The 20,023-nt window shown below is 52.0% G+C and overlaps 1 protein-coding gene across 1 annotated transcript in view; it reads left to right on the top strand.

Annotated features, from left to right (window-relative positions):
* Positions 1–20,023, top strand: part of JPH3 (junctophilin 3) — a 51,384-nt gene that overhangs the window by 6,345 nt on the left and 25,016 nt on the right. Inside the window, exon 2 of the mRNA XM_030457652.1 lies at positions 9,826–10,603. Coding sequence (XP_030313512.1) covers positions 9,826–10,603 — 778 coding nt within the window. The remainder of the gene's footprint in view (positions 1–9,825; positions 10,604–20,023) is intronic.

Genomic DNA, 20,023 nt, shown 5'->3' on the forward strand with positions numbered 1-20,023 from the left:
GATTTGGTATCCCATGGGGCTCCTTGTGGTTGGGTGACATCTCCTCCTCGAGCTGAAGGTTGGGTTTTTGTTTGGTTTTGTTTCTTTCTTTTCCTTGAAGCTCCAGCTTGTGGAATCATGTGATTTTGCAAGATTTTCATCTTTTCTTTTCTTTTCTTTTCTTTTCTTTTCTTTTCTTTTCTTTTCTTTTCTTTTCTTTTCTTTTCTTTTCTTTTCTTTTCTTTTCTCTTCCCTTCTCTTCTCTTCTCTTCTCTTCTCTTCTCTTCTCTTCTCTTCTCTTCTTCTCTCTTCTTCTCTCTTCTTCTCTCTTCTTCTCTCTTCTCTCTTCTTCTCTCTTCTTCTCTTCTCTTCTCTTCTCTTCTCTTCTCTTCTCTTCTCTTCTTCTCTTCTCTTCTATTTTTTTTTTTTTTTTTTAGCAAGGTTTCCACAGACTAGTGCAGAAAAGTCATCCCTACAGAGTTGGGGACCAGCAGACAAGAGCTAAAAATGCCTCCAGTTTAAAAATTCCTCGATTTGGAAATGAACCTGATGAATTTTGAATGCTTGGAGTCAGGCAGGGTGGATGGAGATGAACGATCTGTATTAATGCAGGCAGGATTTAAAGACACAGAAGCTGGGGCAGGATGGAGTTGGGGATGATCTTACAGGGGACAAGCCCGTGGTTTAGCATCTCTCGTGGCAGATTTTGGAGTTTTTACTTGTTTGGGGTCTGGCTTTGGCATTGAGTGAAATCCTGACCAAGGAAAAAGGGTTTTTTTGCAGGAGTTTGCAATACAGGAGCACCTTGGTGCTAGTTCATCCCTGCAACAAGCTGTTTAATTTACAGTTAAAGTGTTTATTAGCAAAAAGGGGAGGAAAAAACCCCACTTGCATGAGCAGTGTTTATATTTTGGGGTTTGATGTTGTCTTTTCAAAGGCAGATTCTGGCCTTTGAATCAAAACTCTTTAAAAACGTCGAGCAGTGCCTGAGCATTCCCTTAGGACAAACCCCTCCTTTCCCAAAATTACTCCTTGAAGAAATCCCACTTACTCTCATCGTGCAGCAGAGCAGCATGAATTTTCATGAATGAGTGAACAACCAGAGCACAGTCCTGAAGTTTTCAGCCCTTCTCCCCAAGATGATCGCTGTAAAGTGCTTTCCTGCTCAGGGCATCACTTTGGATCTGCAGGGTGTTTCCCTGGGGTAAATAAATAAGGGATTGATGATTTATTTCACACAAAATAAACAAACCCTGTTGTGGCCTCATCCCATCCAGTGCCATCCCTGCTCCTCCTATCCTAAATCTGGGGGGAGCTGAGCATCTCCCAAGGGATGCAGCTCCCCCAAACAGCATCGTTTGTGTGTGCCAGGGAATCAGCTCTTACTCTCCTGAGCTCTGCTGAGAAATGGGGTGAGATCACAGAGTTTGCACTGAGGATTAGAGTGCTGGAGGATTAAGGGACTAAGCATTAGCCCGATTTCACTCTGCTTTGTCAGAGGAGCACATTAGATGTAATAAAGGTGCTGAGTGACACGTTCATTTGTTTCCCATCCCTCCCGTGAAACTCTGAGCCCAGTTTTGGACCCACAGAGATTCAGCTGCCCTGGACAAAACTATGGGTCCCATTTCACCAGGGGATGATTTGCTCTTTTGGCACTCCTGTGCTTTCCAAAAGAACAGAAATTTCTTTCTTTAGTTCTTTCCTTTTCCAAAGCTGCCTTTCTCCTGGCTCCAGGACCTGGGGCTTTAAGAAAAAGCACAACTGGCCTGAGCTGCACAATGAGCCCCAGCAGAATTAGTGATGCTGAGGTTTGCTTGTCATCAGAAGGGTCTGGAGCCTTTCTCTGGCTGCTGCTGGAAAAGGCAATTGCTAATGAGTGCAGAGAGGCCAGAGGAAGCAGGAGATCCGGGATAATGAGAGAAAAGAGGGAGCAAATTGATGTCTGCCAGCATAGCTTCATCCTGCTGACCTCCTGACAGCAAATCTCTTTGGGGCAGGTGTCATGGTACTGGGGATATAAAGGACTCCCCTTGTGTTGGGTGGAGATGAGTTGGGGTGGAAGGGACCTTAATGATCATCTCATTCCAGTCCCATGCCCAGGGACACCTCCCAAAGCCCAGGGTGCTGCAGGCCCCATCCAACCTGGGCTGAGACACTGCCAGGGATGGGGCAGCCACAGCTTCCCTGGGAAACCTGGGGCTCAGCACCCTCACAGGGAAGAACTTCTTCCTAATGTCTCACCTAAATCTTCCCCCTTTCAGTTTAAAGCCATTTCCCCCTTCTCCTGTCACTATGTGCCCTCGTGGAAGGGCATTCCGCATCCCCCAGGTGAGCATCTCATCTGGATTTCCCTTTCTGATGATTTTCCCCTTTGGACAGCAGCTGAGCAGTCCCTGGTCTGTGGTGTTTCTGTTCCTTCAGGGTGTTATTTGCATCCACAGAGGAGGAGGAGGAGGCAGATTTCCTGGCTGTATAAACCCATCTCCTCCCTCCAGCTCCCAACTCTTCGTCTTGCAGAGGTGCCCAGTGAGACTCCAGCCCTGCACCCATCTCCACCTTATTCCAAAGCCCCCGTGTCCCTGCCCCAAACCCAACCACTCCACTTTTTTGTTTCCTTAGATGGAGAATCCCTGCTTTTTAGCTTGAAAAAGTAACCATGTTGGTAGGAGCTGCAAATGATGCTGTGTTCTTGGCTGAGACCTGATGGCTGCCCAGAAAGTAACAGAGCAGGCTCTGAAAGCTCTGCTCTTCTCCCTTCTCCTTTCCCTCTCCCCCATGGATGCCCATCATGTACAGCACCATGACTAACCCCCATCACATGTCCCTGCCTGCAGATTAGATATTTGCATACTCAAAAAAAAAAAAAAAAAAAAAAAAAAAAAAAAAAAAAAAAAAAAAAAAAAAATCCATACTTTATTTCTCCCCCTCTCTAAGCAGTTACCAGAACGTATTTTTGGCAAACGAGGAGCCACAGCAGAAGCATCTGACTGGGTGTTTTAGCCTGGCTTGATGATGGGTCAGAGGCATGGGGAGGGAATTTTCCTGCTGGTGCTGGATCTGTGCAGCATCACACAGGTGACTCCTGCTTTTCACCACGGGTAGTGAAAGGTGACAAGTCCTGACCCTCTGTATCATGCCAGCTGAGGGCTTCAGGTGGTGATCTGGGGGATGATTTCTGCTCTCTGATGGGCAGCTGGGGATGGGGCAGGGCATGCAAGTGCCCCTTGTCACCCAAGTCAGCCTTGTCCTGCTGGCAGGAAGGGTTTGGGATGGTTTGGTAGCAAACATGGCCCCAGGTGTGTGCCCAGGAGGAGCCAGACCTGCAGGCAGGCAGCATCTTTAACATCACATTTATTTTTACCAGCAAGGCCCCTGGGACATGGGTGGCTGGTGAGGAGGTGCCCATCATCCCACCATCAGGGCTGGAGCTGGATCAGCATCCTTCAGCCCTCTCTTTTCTCTCCCACCTCTTCTTGTTGGGGTAAGATGGTTCTGAGATGTTAAAGCTGATTTCTGCCTCAATCCTCCCTGGGCCTTTCTGCTATCAGATAGCTAGGAAGTGATAGCTGTAAAACTTACTCCTTCTCTCTTAATTCCAGAGACCTAATTATTGCCATCAGACATCTTTAATTAATATGCTGCAGAGCTCAGAGATAAGAGAGGGGGGTCCAGCACGCCAGGAAGGATATTTCACCAGATGAACTCACAATTTGCAAGGCCTAATTACTTCAGCTTGGACTGGAAATGTGGACAGGCACTTTGGGTAGCTCAGACCTCATTCCCAAATTTCCCTGAGTAGCCAAAAGGAGCTGGGAAGGTTGGATCCCTGCTGTGGCCAAACCCTCCCACAGTCCCAGGAGGATCTGGCCAGGCTTCAAGGATGGGACAAAAGCTCCAGAGAAAGCTTTGGAGCCTGGTGTTCCCATTCATGTCCTGTTGGACCCTGGGGAGCTGTGCCTGATGATTTTAGCCCTTGCACTGCCCCGTGTTGGTTGGCTACTGGTGTTGGTTTGTTTGTTGTTTGGTTTTTCTTTTTAACTCAGTGATGAGTAAGGAATATTTTCCTAAACGTTTGACTTTGTTCCCAGGTCATGTTGTGATAATAACATGGATGTGTCCACAGAACTCAGCATTCTTTCCAGCATCCTAAATAACTGCTCCTGTTACTCCAGAGGAGAGGCTGAAGCAAGGCAGGGCTGTGCAAAACCCTCCCATGTGCTTGCCAAGGGCCTCATCCTGCAGGGCATGGAAACCACCTGGGGTTGGGAAAAGTCTGTGAGCAACCTTCAGTCCATAAAGCTTGTGCTTTATGGTGCTCCTGCTCTGGAGCCAGAGGGCTCAGCAGCCTGCAAAATCCCAAATCCTTGGGTACAAGGAGAGGGAGGAAAGAAAATGCAGTCATTCCAACCCCCCAGAATCCTAACTTACTCCTTCCAGCACTATGGGGAAGAAGGAGCAGGTTTCTATCCAAGTGCATGATCCCACCTTGGGCCAAGGGAAGCCCCAGCCATGTTGCTGGGCTGTCAGCAGCATCTTCCCTCAGGGCTTCCTTCCCTCCATGTCCTGCAAAATCCACCTATTTCTCCAGTGTCCTCTAAGGGAATTCCTGGTGCTGTTTATTTCTCTGCAGACTGGAATCCTGGGCATCACTGTTGCTCTCTGTAAGCAGGAGAGGACTGAGGGTGTTCCAGGCAGCCCATCAGACACTTTCCACCCTCCAGCATTTCTCACCTCCATCTGGACCCTTTTCTAGAAGTTTCAGGTCTCCTTTTCCTCTCCTTCACTGATGTCCTAGAGGCAGCTGGTGGGGGGACAAATGCCATCAGGGAAGTGTCTCTTCTTCTTGCCCAAGGTTTCAGCCCAGTCTGAGGAGTGTGCACAACAGGGAAGAGCACAACACGAGTTGGTTGCCTCTTCCCAGCTTCATCTGCAAGAGTCAGTAGCTTCTGCCCTGGTCCTGGGGCCATGAGCACCCACAGCAGAGTGGCTGCACCCAGGGGAGATGAGCTGGAGATGGAGCTTCATCTCCTCCTTCCCTGCTTCCCTTGAAAATCCCTCCAAACCTCAAACTCTTGGGCAAACCCAAGAGCAGGATCAGAAACTCAGCATCCTTCCTGGTGTCTGGAGTGCCTTAGATCCTCCCAGAGCACTTTGCAAACAGGGCCTAATTAGTCTCCCTAATGAAGGCTGAGTTGCTGGGGTTGTGCTGCATGATCCCTGTTGCCAGCAGGGCCTGTGGAGGTGCAGGGGTTGCACCCATCCATCTCCCCTCCCCGTTGCTGCAAGGTGCAAACCCCGATTTCAGGGATTTTTGGCCCTGCGGGAACAAGAGGAGCAGCCCTGAAAACTCTCTGCTCTCTTCCCAGAATGAATTTCAGCCTCCCGAGCCAAATGCTGAGAAAGCACTGAATAATTGCAACAAATGAGATTACTTTTTGGTGCTTGTCATTTCTCAGAGCAGATGATCTGCTGCTGGAGCACCAGGGATGGTGCTTTGGAGGCCAATGACTTCCCGCTCTCTGCTCTCAGCCTGCCTGGCTCCTGCCAAGGCTGGGGCTCCACGTGGCCCTCCAGGCAATGGAAATTCCTGCAGGAGTTTTAAAAGCCATTTGGAAAACAACCCAGCCTTGCTCCAAGGGGAGAAAGTAAAAAAAAAAAAAAAAACCCCAAAAAATCCCAACCCTAAACCCCAGGCTTAGGAGCACAAGTGGAAGTGGCCAACAACTGCATCATCCCTTTCTTTTTCTTGCTGTCCCATCCCTGCCTTGCCCCCTCTGTCCCCAGAGCCCATTCCCTTTTCCCTAGCCCATCTGCTGAGAATATTCCCACCCATCCATTTATCAAGATGACTTCTCCTTCAGGCTTCAGGATTGTTCCCTCTCCTTATTTTTCTCATGCACGTGGCCACATCCCCACCCTCCTTGGCATCACCTTCATCTTGGCCAAATCCCACTGGAACCATCACACCAGGAGTCAAGAACTCTTCCCCAGGGTACAACCACCAGGTTAACCATGGCATGAAGGGATCTTATTCCTTCAGCCTCTGCTTTTGATGCAAAATTCCCATTCCCAGGGTAGGATCAGGTCCTCTTTTCAGCAGGATTTTGGTGCTGGTGGCTGAGATTTCTTGGCTTGGCTGTCCCAGCCCCAGCTGCCTGCACAGTGCTGCCCTGACCATGTAATGGATGCTTCTTTTTCCCCCACTCCATTCATCTCCTGCAATTAATGCTCCAGGAAGCATTTTGCAAATATTGATAGTAAGGAAAAAGCTAGGAGCAGAAATGGCTGCAGCTCCTCCTGCAGTGCTGTAGTAAGGCACAAGTTCCCTTGCTCAGGAGGATTTTCTTGCCATGTCCAAGATTTCCCTGGCTGCTCATTGTCCTTTTGGCCATGCAGAAGCTGGGTGGAAATCTGGGGCATCTTGGAGGCATCCATGCGGGACCTGTGTGGCTTGGGGAGAAGGTTGGAATGTTTTCCTCCTCAGTGATTCTTTTTGTTTTCTTGGTCTCTGTTCCCTAGTTCCTTGGTTTGGGCATTGCAGTCAGGTGGTGACCAGAATTTTAGGAATGTTTTCTTGCTCCCTACTTCCCATCCCAATGGGGGGGTGTTGCATACAGCTTGAGGGCATCTACTCTTCTGCCCCAACCCTGAGAGGTGCTCAGCTCCCTACACTTCCCCTGAAGTCCTTGGGAACCCCCATTCAGCACCTCAGCAAGATCAATCTGGGGACCTTTAGGATCAGAGGTGTTCATCCTGTTCCACCCAGCCCCATCCTCTGGTCCCCAGAGCCCCTCCAGTACCCATTCCCTTTTTGGCTTCCTGCCTCTGGACCAGCACCAGCCCGTCCATCCCAGCATGGCAAGTGGAAAACCATAAATTCCAGTTTCCCCTGTAGGGAAAAAGAGTCTCAGGGCTCCTTGTGAGACTCAGCTTTGTGCATATTTCTGCAAATGCTTGGGGGCAGAGGTTAAGCTGCACAGTGCAAGGGGAGGAGGTGGCAGCACTTCAGCAACGCAGATGAGGTGGCTCTGAGACCTTCCCCTCCTCATGGCCAAATCCTGGGATGTTTGGGGGTTTAAAACGTGATGAAGTCAGATGAAGGAAGGAGTGTGGTTTCTTTCAGGAAGGATGGATGAAGGGAGCTCCCCAGAAGGGAGTTCTGTGATCTGCTGGTGGCCATGAAGGTGGCCAGAGGTCTTGGTGGCCACTGTGGAGGTGACTCTGACCTCCTGAGGTGATGCCCGGGTGGTGCCTCCAGCAGGGAAGCAATCAGGAGAGCAGTGACACTCAGGAAAGCAGATTTGGAGGTTAGGATTTGCTTTCAGCTCGGAGTTGCTCCATGATGTTGGGAGGGGAGAAGCAGGATGGGTTTGGCTGGGATGGCTCCTCAAGCCCTCACATCCTCTGCCTTGAAAAATCAGCCTTGCCAAGGAGATGCAGGGATTGCTCCTGGCAGATTTGCAATTGTAGGAGCAGGTTTTAAGGCCATGTGAAGATGAGAGCTTCCCAGGCACCTCTGGAGATAGCACAGGCACTCTCTGCAGCTGGAACTTGCTCTGCCTGCTTGGTTCTGCTCTTTTCATTACCTTTGGTTTCAGCAAAGCCCCATGAGTGCTTCACAGGGCTTCACTTTCATCTGGTTTTGGGGTTGTTTTTCTTTTTTTTTTTTTTTTTGCTAGGAGGCAAGGAGGTCAGGGGACCTGCCTGGAGCTTGCTGGCTGTCCCCCATCCTTCCTCTCACCAGCACTGGCACCACCTCCTCACCCTGTCCCACCAGTGCCTGCCCTAATCCTGGTGCTCCACCTCCCTCCTCACTGCTAATCCAATAAACCCTCAATAAATCCTGGCCCTACTGCTCCATGTCCCTTCTCCCAGGCAGTCTTTGTGGGGTCCTTCATCTTAGGACTGGTATTTCACCCCTAAGGAGTGATGTAACCCTTTGAAGGGTCCTCAGAGCACCAGGAAGGATGCTCCAGCCTTGGGGTGTTTGTGCAAAACCCTGGTGGATGGTAGATAAGACAGAGGATGCACCCCCAAACACAGCTGGGTGTTGGCTTCACGCTCTTGGGAAGCAGTTCCCTTGCTCAGCTTGAGCATCTCCAGAGCCCCAGGGACCAGGGCTGGAAACTCCCAAGGGAACTGGGATGAAGAACTGGGATGAGGAATGAAGCAAAGCAAAAAGATGTGTGGCTGTAGGGTTGGGATGGCTCCTGGCAGTACGAGGGGGATTCACCTGGGCTGGGGATGCACATTGGCCAGCACAGCCCCTTTAATGAACCTTTCTGCTGGGCTCTTGGAAACTGTTGAGAGGGAAAAGGCTGCAGCAAGGTGAGTAGGTCCCAGGGAATGATATTTTTGTAGCTCAGGTGGCCCCAACCCAACAGGAGGCTCTGATGCTGTGAGGTGCTGCCTGTGCCCATCCCAAAGAACTGGTCCTTCCAGAGGTGGGATGCAGCAGGGCAGCACCAAGCTGGGACTGGTTGCAGAACACCAGTATCACCAGTATGAAGCGAGGAACCATCCTGGGGCTCAACAATCCACCTCGTGTGGGCTCAGGCAGGCGGGGAATGACTGCAACTCGACCTAGTCCAGAAAAGATTAAGGTGACCTAAAAATAAAAACAAGCTCTGCACTTCACCTGGCTGGGATCAAATGCGAAAGTGTGCTGAGCTCCAGGAAGGATGGGATTAGAAACCCTGGGCAGATTATGGCCATGTGTGTCCATGCCCAGGGCAGGCATTACACCTCCCCTTCCCAGGATGGATGGGATTCTTGTGTCTCCCTTCCCAGGGCCTGTGTGTGCTTCATGGAATCATTAAGGTTGGAAAACCCCTTCAAGATCATCAAATCCAACCCTAATCCAGCTCCCACAGCCACCAAACTATCTCCTCAAGCACCACATCCTTGAGCACCTCCAGGGATGGCAGCTCCACCCCCTCCCTGGGCAGCCCATCCCAATGCCTCACCACTCTTTCAGGAAAGAATTTTTCCCTAATATCCAACCTAAACTCCTTCCTGGCACAACTTAAACCTATTTCCTCTCATCCCGGAGCTAGTTGCTTGGGAGAACAGACCAACTCCAGCCTTCCTACAGCCACCCTTCAGGCAGTTGTGGAGAGCAATAAGAAATTCTATGAACCTTCTCTTCTCCAGAGCACATAATCCCAGTTTCCTCAGTTGCTCCTTGTATGACACATCCTCCAAAACCCTCACCAGCCTCCCAGCTCTTCTCTGGACACCTCCAGAACCTCAACATCTTTCTTATACCAGAACTGGACACAATATTCCAACTGTGGGCTCATCCCTCTAACAGCCAGCAAGGCAGCTCCAGTGAGTGCCCACGTGGGTGCAGGGGTTCCATAGGAACCTTGCCCAGGAGAAAACCAAAGAGGTCTCTCCCCATGAGGGTTCTATTTCTACACATCTGCTCCTTTCCTCTCCAGGCTGGGTGAAAGGTGCTGTGGATAGAAATAAATATTGTAGGATCTCATCCACTTTGCTCCCTGCATGGGTGGGATTGGAGGCTACTCCTGGACAGTGATTCCCCAACCCCATCACCCTGTCCCTTCCTGCCCAAATTCAGGATGGTTTGAAGGGGCAGTTCCTCACAAGCCTTGGCTGGTTTCAGACTGTGCCTGCAGTCCAACCATGATGTTCTTTTTCCCTCCCATCCCATTGACATCCCAACGGGATCCATTGAGATCCCGTGCCGCGCTTCGCTCTCCCCACTAAACAAAACCCTACAGATGAGTTTGACCTTACGGGGGGTGTTCCACAAATCTCCGTGCCACAAAACCCCTCTCTTTGCTATTTTATTTTTTTTTTTATGTCTCCTCACCCCAGGCACGTACCAGGGCCAGTGGGTCGGGGGGATGCGCCAGGGTTACGGCGTCCGTCAGAGCGTTCCCTACGGCATGGCTGCGGTCATCAGGTCACCCCTGAGGACATCCATCAACTCCCTGCGCAGCGAGCACACCAACGGCACCGCGCTCCACCCCGACTCCTCCCCGGCCGTGGCCGGCAGCCCCGCCGTCTCCCGGGGAGGCTTCGTCCTCATGGCCCACAGCGACGCCGAGCTCCTCAAGAGCAAGAAGAAAGGGATCTTCCGACGGTCGCTGCTGAGCGGGCTGAAACTCCGGAAATCCGAATCCAAGAGCTCCTTGGCCAGCCAGCGCAGCAAGCAGAGCTCCTTCCGGAGCGAAGCCGGGATGAGCACGGTCAGCTCCACCGCCAGCGACATCAACTCCACCATCAGCCTGGGGGAAGGGGAAGCCGAGCTCTCTGTCATCGAGGACGACATCGACGCCACCACCACCGAGGTCTACGTGGGGGAGTGGAAGAACGACAAGAGGTCGGGGTTCGGGGTGAGCCAGCGCTCCGACGGGCTGAAGTACGAGGGGGAGTGGGCCAACAACAAGCGCCACGGCTACGGCTGCATGACCTTCCCCGACGGCACCAAGGAGGAGGGCAAGTACAAGCAGAATGTCCTGGTCAGCGGGAAGAGGAAGAACCTGATCCCCCTGCGGGCCAGCAAGATCCGGGAGAAGGTGGATCGGGCCGTGGAGGCGGCCGAGAGGGCGGCGACCATCGCCAAGCAGAAAGCGGAGATCGCGGCCTCCAGGTAAGGGGGTCCCCAACACCCCAACACCACGAGGGGGCTCGGCTCTGCTTTGGTGGGAGAAGGGAGAGGTCTTCTGTGGGAGTAGGTGCTCACAGAATCTCAGAATGGTTTATGTTGGGAGAGACCTCCCAGCTCATCCAGTCCAACCTTTGGCCAACACCACAGTCAACTACTAACCCATGTCCTTAAGGACCAGGTCCAAACACCTTTTAATACCTCCAGGGATGGTGACTCCACCACTGCCCTGGGCCTTTCCAATGCCTGACAACCCTCTCAGGGAAAAAATATTTCCTAACATCAACCCAAACCTCCCCTGAGGCAGCTTCCATCCCTTCCCTCTGGTGCTATCACAGTCACTAAGGAGCAGAGGCTGTTTCCCTCCTCTCTCCAACTTCCCTTGAGATAGTTGAGCCACAGGGTCTCCTCTCAGCCTCCTCTTCTCCAGCCTAAACACCCCCAGCTCCCTCAACCCTGCTCGGGATGGGCATTTCAGGGCAGCTGCCTGGTGGTGTGCCATGGGCTGGTAACCACAGCCCTGGTGGTAACCACAGCCCAGGTGGCTCAAGGGTTGGACTTGGTGATCTCAGAAGTGCTTCCCAACCCAGCTGATGCTGTGATTCTGTGGGTAGGTGTCCTGGTGGGCATCTGGCAGCCTCTGGGGCTGGCTGGACCCTGAAGGAGGAGTGAGCAGCATCTCAGCCACTGAGCTGTGCCCAGCCTCCTGGGTGGCTGCAAGCTGAGTGGTTCCTCCAACTCCAAGCAACTTTGTGCTGTCTGAGGCTCTGCTAAAAAGGAGCTCTGGGGAGCCAAATAATCCCCACAAAGTCCCAGGAAGCCTCACACCAGCTGCAGCCATGGTGTCACTGTTCGGTGATACAGAGAAGGGCTCTGGTCTGGCTGCAAATCAGAAGAAAGGGAAGGAAAAAAATGATTTGTGTCGAATTTAGGTTGAAATGGGGTCCAGCTCCCAGCTCAAAGTTGGGGCACTTCAAACGGCTTGGAGCTGGCTCCCAAAATGTGCCTGGAGCTTGGTGACTTGCAGCCAGATCCCTGGCAAGAGGTGAGCTGAGGAGGAAAGGTTCTTCTGCTGAATTCTGGGCTCTTTGTGTTCTTTTTTTTTTTGGGTTGGTTTAATAGAGCGTGGTCATTCCTTTCTGTTTTATGAGGAAATGCTAGGTACAGCAGTCAGGCTGGAGGAAAAAAAGGCTGAAAAAGAGCTGGGAAAAACCCTCCTTGGGCTCCTGTGCTGGATGAAGTGTTGGGTCTGGATCATTTGTGTGCAGAGTCACGCTTGAAGTCTTTATCAGCATCTCTGCCAATGACTTATCTGCAGTGTGAGGGAGACTCACAGGTTTTGGGAGCATGTTTGGGTTGGATGATGTTCTTTGAGCTGATGTCGTAGCAAATTGTTGATTTTTGTTGTCGTACCAGAGTGTTGACAAAGCTTTAGGGGAAAAAAAATTAAAAAGCACACAAGATTTCCAGGGAGGAGACAGCCTGGGGAGATTTTTCCCTGTGGTCTGGGGGGGAGGTAGGAAAGCCTCAATACAAATGCCTGAATCAGGCCTGGAAATGGGGAGTTTTGGTGGGATGAGAGGTCTGAGAACCTGAGCATCCTCCATCCCCAGGTAAGAATGGTCCATGAAAGCTGCAAGAGTGGGAGTTGGAAGATATCACCCTCCTCCCATGTTGGAAACACTTAATGAGCTTTTGACATATGCTGTTCCACCTTCTAATTATAAGAGAGAAGGGAGAAAAATTCAAATTAGATATAAATACCAGGGCTTGAGTTCTTTTCTCCCCTGTACTGCCCGGAGTAACGTGGTTCTGGGCTCTGCTGGGAGGGAGGATGCAGCCCCTGAGCACACGTGTGCATGGAGGAGGAGAAAAAGCTCTGGGATTTGGCCAACACCCAGAGAACCCCTTTAAGCATCAGTGAAAATTGCAAAGAAATAAATGAATGGGAGAGCCAGGCTTCCAGGCTGCTCCAGCAGAGCCTGAACCTGGTCCCACCAGGATATCCTGACATCTCCAGCTCCCTCCACCCTTGCTGCTTGGTCTTATTGGTCTGTTCTTGACCAGACACGTGGGGAAGAAGGTCAGGGAAGCCAGGGCTTTGCTCTCTTTCTGGCACAGCCATTGCACAGGGGTTGAAAAGCCCTTTATTGATCTGCCACACAGCCCCATCTCTCCCTGCTGGAGCTGGGGACAGGAGGACTCTGAGGTGACACACTCTGTGTGAATCATTAGTGCTGGGTTACCAACCCCAAATGACATCTGTCCCTGGGATTTTTGCTGCTTATGGTGATGATTTGAGATCCCCAAACCTACCAACTATGGCTGGGGGGGAGAATGAAGCTTTGCTGGAGAGCTGGGTGGGGCACTTGGGATGAAATGGGTGCAGGGGCTCAGCACCAAAACCTTGGGGGGTGTCTTGGGTTTGCAGCTCAGGCTCAAGGACCTCAAAATGCAAGTAGGGAGAGCTGCTGTGCCTGAAACCCACCATCCTTCAGCTTGAGCTCTTACCCTTTGAGAGAGTTTTTGCCTGAGCAGTCTGTCCTCAGCGTGCAGAACCAGAAGAGAGCAAGGTTGTGCAAACCCAGACCCAGCTAAGGAGGTGTTCGTAGAATTAGTCCCATTAATTCCAAAGCTTCTACAAGGAGTGAACCCTCCCCTGCAGAGCCTGCACCCAATTGCATCATCCTAGAGGAAAGAAATGCAGAAAATAGGCAGTGGGTGCATTGGTGGAGGAAATCTGATGCTCATTTTGGTGGCTTTGGGGCTCGGGGGTGCAATATCCACCATCCAACACTAACAGGAGCTCTGGCTTCCCAGTACCAGAGGGTTTCATACCAGTGTGGCTGTAGATGTGCCTGTAAGGGTGTGTGTATATTCTCTTCTGTCTAATAATATGGCTGAGTTCATTCCACAGCCTTTCCCTTGGTGGGGGAAAAAATATGTACCCGCCCACGGATTTCATTAAATTTGTAAGGATTCAGTATTTTTGAAAACTCTGCCACTCTCTCAGCTTGGGTTGGAATTGGCCAACACGTTCAAAAGTTATTAGTGTGGGAGTGATGGCATATAGATATATAAACAGAACAATCACAGAACTAAGCCCCATTTCCTGAGGAAAGTAGGCTAAAAACACAGTGTACTGTAGACAAGTAAATTGGGTTCTTCAAGTTGTTGTAAGTCTGAACCAAGCACGATGGCATCCGTGACACAGAAAAAAAAATCAGCCCAATTGAGGAGCAGTTTGGAGGCTCAGTAGATGTTTCTCCTGAATTTTCTTGGATGCAATTAAAATGAAATCACATTGTCTTTCCTCTTGGCATTTGAATCAGAGAGTGGGAAATCATCATTATTTGGGGAGGGCTCAGCTCCTCTCCAGCACAAGCTTGGTGGGACCCCATTGTTCAGCACCTTAAGTAACAGCTCGATGCCTCAGCACCCCAGAGAGGATGCTGGGCTTAGGTTTAGTCCTAAGTAATGCACTTCCAGGCATAATTATAGCCAAGCCATTCACTAATGATGAGAAAAATATAATTAAGCTGGGGAGTCTCAGGAGGAGTCGGGCTGGAAATTAGCAGAGTGTCATTCAACCTCAGGAAGGGAAACTGGAAACAAACAGAAAAGGTTTAAAAAAAAGAAAAAAAAAGAAAAAAAGAAAAAAACCAACGACAACAAAAAAGGAGTGAATCAAGACAACCTGGTATCCAGGATGGGTAAAGGAAAAATGGTTGGGCTCAGCATGGATGCTCCTTCAGGATGCTGCAGGCAAGGCAAAGCATCCCTCTGCCTCTGATGTATAATGGGGAGCAGGAAAGGCAAGAAAAGCCCTGGAGAGCTGAAGAGCAAAAGGTTGTTTGAGCCAAACAGGTATTTTCTTCAGCAAAATAGAAACGCAGCCCGGGTAAAACCCAGAGAAAAGCAAAGGTTCTGCAGCTCTGCTCCCAAACATGTGAAGTTGTGGTAATGTCACTACAGGCAGTGTGCTGAGCAGTAACAATGCTGCTTAATGCTCTCTCAGGCTTGTGCCTGCAGCTTTGCAATTGTGCTGGAGCTGCATCTGATTTGAAACCTCATGATTTGAGGTTTCTGCTGTGGGTTTTTATGTTGTTGTTTTTTTTTTTTCTTCTCTGCTGCTGTGGGGAGGTGGCTGCAGGGCTCCTGCATCAGTCTCACCCTAATCCCTGCCTTGTGCTGCCCGTGGGGCTTTTGCTGTGGATGGAGAGGGAGGAGGAGGAGGAGGGATGGGGATTGAGGGGGAAGCTGTGCCCTCAGGAGGGTTGTGTGTCCTCGTCCTCAGGTGGGGATGGCAGCTGAAACGGGTCTCAGCTGAGCTGGCTGTGGGGATGGGGCTGAGGGAAGGCTTCAGGGATCAGAACAAGCATGTCAGGGCCTCCCACCACCTCCTCCAGCCCCTCTGTGGGCACTTCTGGGTGCAGGGAAAGTTCTACTCAGGGCTGCATGGAGAAGCTTTGGCCTCTTTCAACCCCTCAGCATCCCTGTGCTCCGTGGTGTTTGCCCAGCTGGGGCTGGGCAGGTGTCAGCTCTGCCCATGGGGTCACGGATGGCATCATCTGGTACCTGCTGGGGCTGCAGGGAGAGCACAAGCCTTCCATCCCTTCCCAGTCCCTCCATCCTTTCCCTGGGGAAAGGGAGCAACAAGGAGACAGCCCAGAGAGATGGCTGGAGGTGACTCAAAGGCTGAAACCACCTGGGGCAGGAGGTAAATTCTCTTTAGGGCACCATTTTCCTTTCCCTTTCTGCCCTCTCTCCCCCCAAACAGCCCCTGTGCAATGCAGAGAGGAGCAAAGCCCGGGGCTGGCAGCCTCCAAGTGGCTTTACCATGGGCAGAGAGCTGAGCTGAACCCTGGCCAAGCCTCCCGATGTCCCTCAAGCCACCTCTGTCCCTCTGCCACTTCCCTCCCCCCTTCATCGTCTGGGCACAAGCTCTCACTCCCTGACTGGGTCAGGCCATGCAGCAGTGGTGGAAAAGATTAGGATCAGCTGTTATTCCTCTCGTTTGGGTGTCCCTGTCATCCCAGATGACACAGTCCTGACACAGTCCCTCTGACTCACACCCGGCACAGTTTCCACCTCTGGCTCAGGACACTCGAGGAACAGCTGAGCCCCAGGCAGCATCCCAGCCCCAGCTCTTTGCTGGCTGCAGCATGACTGGTGTAAGTCCTCCCTCCATGCCAATTTAATAACTTCCTGCTCAGGCAGGAATTACAGCCCTAAGCCCTTTTGTAGCCGTGTCAGAAGTCAGGTCTAGCCGGGGACAGCTCTGGGTGTCCCCAGCTGCCACCTTGCTGCTGGCACTGCAGGGCAGAGGTGGAGGGGAGCATCATGGACAGGCTGGAAAATGAAGGGATGATGCTTTGGGAAGTAATCCGACTCTGGAAAACCTTCAGCAGGGTCTTTTATGAATTCTAGGAGAGCAGCTCAGCTCTGCTCCTTCCTTGGCTCTCCCATCCTGCAGCCACGACTGCTGCTCCCAACGGGGCTCCCACCATCACCCTTCTTCTCTGAGCCAAATATGAGCTCAAACAGTTTTTTTCTCCATGTCCCAGGTGTACAACATGAGTTCACATCACCATTTCCAGCGTTGCTAAATCGTGATGAAGCAACATGGGCAGAGCTGAGGTTTGCAGCCCCTTGGATTCACCCTGTTCCCCATCACTGGCTCTGCCCTCCTCCCCACGGGGAAGATCCCCAGAATCCATGTGGTGCTGGCAGGTGGGCTTTGTGTTGTGGCACAAAGCAGCAGAGCACAGCTGGAGGGGAGAGCTTGACCAGGAGAGGGGGCTTGGGATGTGGCAGAGCTGAGATGGAAAGCCTTGGAGCATGATGTGGCAGTGCCAGCTCCGTGGTCACTTTTGAAGTGGGATGGGAAGGGGCAGGGATGGCACTGGCCAGTGACCAAGGATGGGAGGGGGATTCAGTCTTGGTAACCTCCTCTTCCATAGGAAGGAGAAGCCCTATAGAGCTGGGCAGGAGGTGAGGGACAGCTTGGGGGGCTGAAGGGGTGGCCGCATCCTCCTCCTCCTCCTCCTTCTCCTCTTCCTCCTCCTCCTCCTCCTCTCCAGCCTCACCCAGGATCATTGTCCTGGTGATGTGGGATGATTTCCGTCCCCTTTTAAGCCATGTTGGATCCCCTCACACCTCCTGCCAGCCCCTTCTGCCTGCACAGCCCAGGGAAGAGGCAATGAGCTGAGGAAGAGGATGGTGAAGCCTCTTCTTCTCCATGCTGATGCCAGCGGGAGGGGAGCCGGGGCTTGGGTGGAGCAGGAGGAAAAAAACAACCCACAAAAAACCCCACCACAACAAGAACAACACCAGCAAAAAGCCATTCCCTGATTTTCCTTGCTGCTGCTTGTCCTGTTCAGCCAGCAGGAACTGCAGGGTTGCTTTGCTCAGTGATTTTTGGGAGGGAAGGGAGAGATCCTCCCCCAGCCTCTGCAGCTGCCTGGCAGCCCCATCCCTCTCCTCCATCCTCATCCTCACTCTCCCCGTATCCCACCACCCTAAACCCCCCTGGCCATGTCCCTACCCACACCCCTGGTGCTGCTGCTTCCCAAAGCTGAGAGCAGAGGTGAGGGGAAGGTTTGGGGTCCCCATGCTGCAGCTTTGTTTCCTCCCCATCTTAGAAGAGAGCCCCAAGTGCTTTTTTTTTTTTTTTTTTTTTCCCCCTCCTCCAGCTCCTGTTTTGGGTTTTCCTGGCACAAATCCCTGACAGCTGTGCTGGTCCCACCCACCCCACCCACCTACCCACTTCCCTGCAGTGAAAACCCCAACACCTCCCCATACTCCCATCCCCACCCTGCCCTGAAGCCCTGGAGAGAGGGAAAAGAAGTATCAGGATGGCAACTGAGATAAAAAACACAGAGGTGGGTAAAAATATTGAGGTTTTTTTTCCCTGGGAAATGTTTATGAGCATCACTTTTCCCAACAGCCAGAGATGGGGATGCTGGGTGGACCTGCAGTGCTCTTAGGGGACTGGGCTGGGGATCCTGGTCCCATGAGCTCTTGCATTTTGTTGGAAAATCCTCAATTGATGAGGTTTCTGTTGTCTCCTCCAGGCAGGACAAATGACAATCTGTCCTGGCTTTCTAATCCAGGAAATTAAAGGATTTGACCATAGACCCTGCTAAGAGAATTTCCCCCCCCCTGAAAAATCCCAGGAGGATTTAACCCAAGGATCTGACTGATTATCCCGTTAAAGTTGTGCCTAAGAAAGGTCCCAATTCTTCAGGGTGCTCAGCACCCTAAAATCCCCTGGCAGCAGTGACACAGCCAGGCCTGATGTTACAGCCTGGCTTCTGCTGAGACCTTTCCCCTTTCTCCCTTTCCATCCCTTTTCATCAGTGCAGCAGCTTTGCTGATTTCTTGCTGCTCAGTTAAAGTGTCTCTGGGATCCATCCTCAGAGCAAAACCCCCTGGGATGGTGAACCCAAACAAAGCTGGGTCAGTGGGCACCCCACCATGGAGCATCATCCTGCATCCCCCTCTGTAACCCCCTGAGAGGAGCTTGGAGCCAGGGGGGGTCCCAAGGAACAAGGGATGGGACAAGAGGAACAACCTCAAGTTGTGCCAGGGGAGGTTTGGGTTGGATTCTGGGGACAATTTCTCCCTGGAAATGGTGGAGTCCCCATCCCTGGAGGGGTTCCCAAGCTCTGGAGATGTGGTGCTGAGGGACACGGGTTGGTGGTGGCCTTGGCAGTGTTATTTTGGTGGTTGGACTGGATGATCTTAGAAATCTTTTCCAGAGCTGAAGATGAAGCACATTTCGAAGGGGAAAGGTTGGGTGTAAGGTTAGGGGGGGGTTGCAAATGGAGAGTGGTGCAAATGGCTCCTTGGGGAAGCTGGCTCTGGCCTCCCCTCCATCCTCTGCTGGCTCTGCCTCTCCTCACCACCTCACTGAGGAGAAACATAAATAATTAAAAGCCCTGATCCTCTCCAGGTGCTGAGTCCCTTCCCCTGCTCTACTCCTGGCTGCTTCAGTGGAAATTTTCACAGGTTTTGCCTCCGAGGCAGTGCAGACCCAGGGCTGTCTGCTCACTGAGGGACACCTTGATGTTTGGGGACCAAAAAGTGTCCCCAGTGGTGGCATCTCACCCTGGGGATCCCATGGGATGCTCGGGGAGCAGTGGGATGAGGATCAAAGCTGAGCAGACAAAGCCCCTCCCAATGGGGCCAACCTTGAGATGCCTGCTGAGGAGTAGGATATTTTGGGGGTGCAGGGTGGCTTTTGGGACTCAAAACACCCCCACCCAGGGCAGCAAGGAGGAGAAATCCATCCATGCAGTGTGGCTGCTTCTGGGTGGGATCTGAAGTTTGAGGCAGGCAGGAGCTGCTCGTTGCTGTGGTAACAGGGATGATATATATATATAAATATATATATATATATATATATGAATATACATATATATATTTATTTTCCCCCACACTCCACTGCAGAGGGGTCTGCCCACCCCTGCCTGGCCACCCAGGGCTGAGCAGAGCCCCAGAGGCACCCCCAACCCCCTCTCCCTGTACCCCCAGAGCTGTGGAGGATGCAGGGAGTGGGGTGACTTGTGTCCCAGGGCTGGGGGAGCCTCAGGCCGTGCTCAAAACAGGAAGAAATTTCCCCAAACACTCCTGTCTCTTCCCTCCTTCCCTGTGGGGACCTGGAGCTGCAGAGATGGGTGACAGCAGCCTGGCACTAAACTTATTTCTGCAGCAATTTAGGAGCTGATGTTGCATTTAGGAAGGAGGATCTGGGGGGTTCTGTTTCCAGCTGAGGTTTCCACACCAGGGGATGGTGGTGCCTTGGGTTTGGGGCACAGCCAAGCCAGGACCTTGTCCCCACTCATCACCTACCAAGTTGGCATTTAGCAGGGGGGGTCTAGGGCTGTGTTTTCCTTGAGGAGCAGTTTTGCTCTGGCATCTTCTCCTCCTTCCTGGGGGCTGCTGGTGTGCAGAGGTGGGAGCTGGACGTGGCAGTGGGGGATGGAGATGACACCAGCACGTCCCACACGTGGGCTGTCCCCAACCAAACACTTCGGGGCTGGTTTCTCCTTACAGCAAAGCTTCCCTGTTATCACCAGCTCCATCCTGAGGAGCCCAAATGTGGCAAGAGGTGCACGGGGTGATCGCCACCACCAGCATCTTGCTGGGAATCAACCTCCTCCCAGCTGCATGGAGCAGAACAGGGAGATATTTGCTTCCCAAGCATCTCCTAGGACCCTGGTAGACAAAATACATTTTTTCCATCACTCAGAGGACTGGATCAGTTTTAAGCCATCCCTTAGAACTCTCTTGCATCATCCAGAAAAGAGCCCAATCTCCTCCCTGCAGGGCTGGAGGTGGTGAAGGAGTCCCAGAGGGTGAGGTTGGGTATCAAGCCCTGCTCCTCTGGCAGCTGCAGAG

Source organism: Calypte anna, chromosome 11, assembly GCF_003957555.1.
Source record: "Calypte anna isolate BGI_N300 chromosome 11, bCalAnn1_v1.p, whole genome shotgun sequence".
NCBI lineage: Eukaryota > Metazoa > Chordata > Aves > Apodiformes > Trochilidae > Calypte > Calypte anna.